The 3,792-nt window shown below is 53.8% G+C and overlaps 1 protein-coding gene across 1 annotated transcript; it reads left to right on the top strand.

The window, feature by feature from the left end:
- The first annotated feature begins 2,107 nt into the window (after nt 1–2,107).
- Nucleotides 2,108–3,463, top strand: LOC127310786 (uncharacterized). The gene has a single exon (XM_051341426.2). The coding sequence runs from the start codon at nt 2,108–2,110 to the stop codon at nt 3,461–3,463; it is 1,356 nt and encodes a 451-aa protein (XP_051197386.1).
- Nucleotides 3,464–3,792: the final 329 nt, after the last annotated feature.

Here is a 3,792-nt window from a genome sequence, read left to right as displayed (position 1 = left end):
ATTTTAACTTTCACACCTTTTTCATCTTCAGCTTCAATGATCTTGTCAGGAGCTGGTTCTTTTCCTTCGACGAGATCGAGCACCCAGGCACCACGAAGGGCCGGGATGACCAACGCTCTCCACACAAGGGCATTGTCCCTGGTGAGCGGCAGGGTTGGAGGGGCACCGAGAGCGGCGGCCAGGGCAGTTGCAGAGGAGGACGACGCCATGATCAGCAACAGAGGGGTCTTGGACGTGCAGAAACAACGATCGTGATGGTCTTGAGCGGCAGCGGCACAAACACGTGCGGCGGCAGCGATTTGATCTGAACTTGGTTTGTAGGGTTTTGTGTGCGGCGGCGGCTAGATAAGCGGCGGCGGCGATTTGGCTTGGGTTTTGGTGGTGCGGAAGCGGCAGATGAGCTGCGGCGACGGCACGGTTTGGTTTGGCTTGGTTTGTAGGGTTTTGTGGCGGCGGCGGCGGCTGATGTCAGCGGCGGCGGCGGCGATTTTCGTTGGCGGCAGCTAGGTCACGGAGAGAGGCTGCTCTGATACCATATCAAAGGTTATGGGGGAACCGTACTTGGCCTCATACGGGTTGCATGTTAATATATAGGGACAGAGTACAATACGGAGAGAATACAGGGGGGATACAGGGGTATAGAGCATGTGGTATAGAACCCCTAATACAACATATCTAACAGATGCTCCCCAAGTATCCCTTGTAGTCACTATGAAGGGCATTCACCACCTCGAGGCATCCGATGCCACCTGCACCGGTCCTACTAGAAGGTCATCAGCAATGTCCAGAGCTTCTCGACAAGCCAAAGCTTCCAAGCATCTAGGGTCAGTAATACCCTCATAAACCATTGCCGAAGCTCCCAGGTATGTGCCATTTATGGACCTGCAAACCGCGGCTACCGCACCCTTTGATTCAGATTTCTCCACCGCCGCATCAACATTGATCTTGCTCCTGCCTGCAGGGGGAGCGATCCATGACGCCTACCTCGGAACAGCTGCAGGCTTGCGCTGCTGCAGCTGGGCTTCCTCTCTCATAGCAGCCAGGTCCGACAGGAAGTTGTTGACAAAACCCACCGTCGCCATCGGACTCTGGTAAATGTCCTCATGCATTGCCTTCCTCTTCGCATGCCATATCGCCCATAGAGTTACAAGCATACGAATGAGATCGTCTTTTCCCATAGACTCTATCATATGGAATAGCCATTGCTTTGATGTGGGCTCTGTGATAGAGATATATGCTCAGTGATATCATCTGCTGTTAGCGCCCACACACAACGTGCAAGATTGCACTCAATCAAAGAATGTCGCCAGAAGTCCTCCAACCCGCAGATAGAGCCTGCCCGCGTTGGCGCCATCTGACGGTGATGTCGAATGTCCTCCGTTAGTATCGAGTGGAGTTGGACTGCGGTCTAGGGCCGATTGTTCCAGACTTCCCGCAGAGGAAGCATGCGTGATTGTAACCAGATTTTGTTAAACCGACTTGATTTGGGCTAAACTTCATGAAGCAAAACCTCAAACTCGCCATACTCTGTCCCTCGCCTTTCACGAGCGCCGCCGCCACCGTATGATGAAGATGGCGAAGCGTCCGCCCATGTTGGCCCAGACCCGGCAGCACTCTCACCGTTCTGATACCAAGTACAGCCCTGCCGTCGAGTGCTTTCCGACGATGCTGACGATGAGCTTTCGGCGAGACGACGATGCACGTACCGATCATTAACTCGGCTAAGATGCTCACGTGCAAACCAACCAGCTAGCCTTGATCTGTTGATCTCTAGCTAGAACAACACACGTGACACAAGAATTGTTTGGATCGCCACAGGCACATATCGTGCCTTTGCTTTGTATTGAATCTCACAACTCACGGTGGTGTTACAGGGTAGATTACATGGATAAATATACTAGGCAGCCTTGAACTACTACTAGTACGACTCGGTTTCTAGCTCCTAGCTAAATACACACATAAACTCAAGGACCTAGCCGGACTAAGACACTTGACGTATCCTGGTCGTATACAGCTCCTATACGCCCCTTGGCCTGTAAACCTAGCGGTGCCTCTACTGAAACCCAAGACTAGAAGCCCTAGCCACCAACAGAATCCGCCCACCGCCATGCCGCCGTTCCGGCACTGGGCAGATCTTCCGCCGGAACTCCTCTGCCTCATCTGCGACGGCCTCGGTCTCAAATCCTACGTCAGCTCGCGGGGGGCCTGCACCGCGTGGCGATGCGCGCTCGTGCCGCCCACCCCGTCCCTCCTCCTCGTCCCCGACGAGGACAGGTGCTGCCCGTCCGCCGCCTCCCTCCCCATGCACCGCTCCTTTGCGCTCAAGCCCTTCCCCCCGGGGAGACCACGCGTCGTCGGCTCCAGTAACGGATGGCTCGCCCTCTCCATCGACAGCCTAACGTTCAGCATCTTCAATCCCACCACCGCCACCGAGATCATCCTGCCGCCGCTCATCTACAAGGGAACCTGGTTCTCCAAGTCCAAGCTCGTCTTCACGCCCAACCCCGCTAGCGACGACTTCATTGCCGCCGCCATCTGCGACCTGGACAGGCTCGCCTACGTCACCTCCGGAGCCAGGAGGTGGGCCATCCTCGATCCCGTGCCCTTAGCCCGCGGGGATCGGCTCGTCGACTTAGTCTACCATGAAAACGGCAAGGTCTACTGCCTCACCTTCTATGGAGATGTCCACGTGCTCCTTCTACCCGAGCGCCGCCGCCGAAAATCTATTTTGGTCGAGAAGCCAACGGCACCGTTACTCTCGTCTACGGAAAAACCTTTGCAAGTGCGGAGGCCACAACATCAGCGTTGTATTCGTCTTACGACAGCCCCTCCTATATCTGTTAAGCTTGAGCCTGAACCAGACCTGAATGCGCCGGCCACAGTTGAGCCCTTGGTGTCTGGAGGCAACCTTCCATTCAGCCCCGCCACCTGTTTTGCGCCGCCATACAATACCCTCAGGACGTTCACTAGTGCCAAGAACCTTGTGTTCTGCGAGGGTAATTTGTACCAGATATGGAGGAATACGAGCTGCAGGATTACTCTCCACCTACCAGCAGGAGGTGGTCGTCGCCGTCTAGAAGACGATGAAGTGTTCGTTCTGCGGTATCAACCGCAGCGCCAGCCATGCTGGGATGTGGTGACTGACTTGGGGGGCTACTCGGTCTTTCTCGGGAGGAACAATGCGGTGTCAATGTATTGTCAAGGTGTTCCGGGGCTCAAGGGTAATTGTGTCTACTGGATCGGCGGCAGAGGTAGAGATCAGGCCATGGTATTCGACATGACAACCGGGAGGTCTACACCTTGCCTTCCTGCTGCTCCTTGGGGTGCTCCGCAAAGCACAATTTGCTGGTACTTCTTCAGCGACGTGGAGAATAACTGCAGCAATAGTCGAGGAGAAAGCGTTAATCACAGTGTGGGAGTTCGAGCTAATCCAGAAAAACCACAAGATAGTATCGAAGAATGATGTGTCGCAGGAGCATTGAGAAATCATATAGACGAGGATCTGAAGGTGAGGTTATTTTCGCCCATTTGTGATATTGTTACCATGTACGAACATATTATGAAAGAATATATAACTGACTCCAATGGTGTGTGGATTTCCTGTTGTTAGCGGTCGTTTCTAATGGCCCCTTTCTGTTGGGCTTGATTAACCATACTTATTTGCTTGCAAAGTTCATGTACTAAGCTGGCGATGAGTGGATGAAACCCATTGTAGATTATCCATAGTGTCGGGAGAGTTCTGTGTCAGGGATATGATAACCAGGGTAATCTTCTAAGAGCTCTAAGCTCCCT

This window comes from Lolium perenne, chromosome 6 (assembly GCF_019359855.2).
Source record: "Lolium perenne isolate Kyuss_39 chromosome 6, Kyuss_2.0, whole genome shotgun sequence".
NCBI classification, from domain to species: domain Eukaryota; kingdom Viridiplantae; phylum Streptophyta; class Magnoliopsida; order Poales; family Poaceae; genus Lolium; species Lolium perenne.
This window is presented reverse-complemented; position numbering and strand designations above follow the sequence as displayed.

Bases quoted from the DNA above. Each gene is read 5' to 3' on its own strand.
- LOC127310786 (XM_051341426.2), top strand. From the start codon at position 2,108: ATGCCGCCGTTCCGGCACTGGGCAGATCTTCCGCCGGAACTCCTCTGC.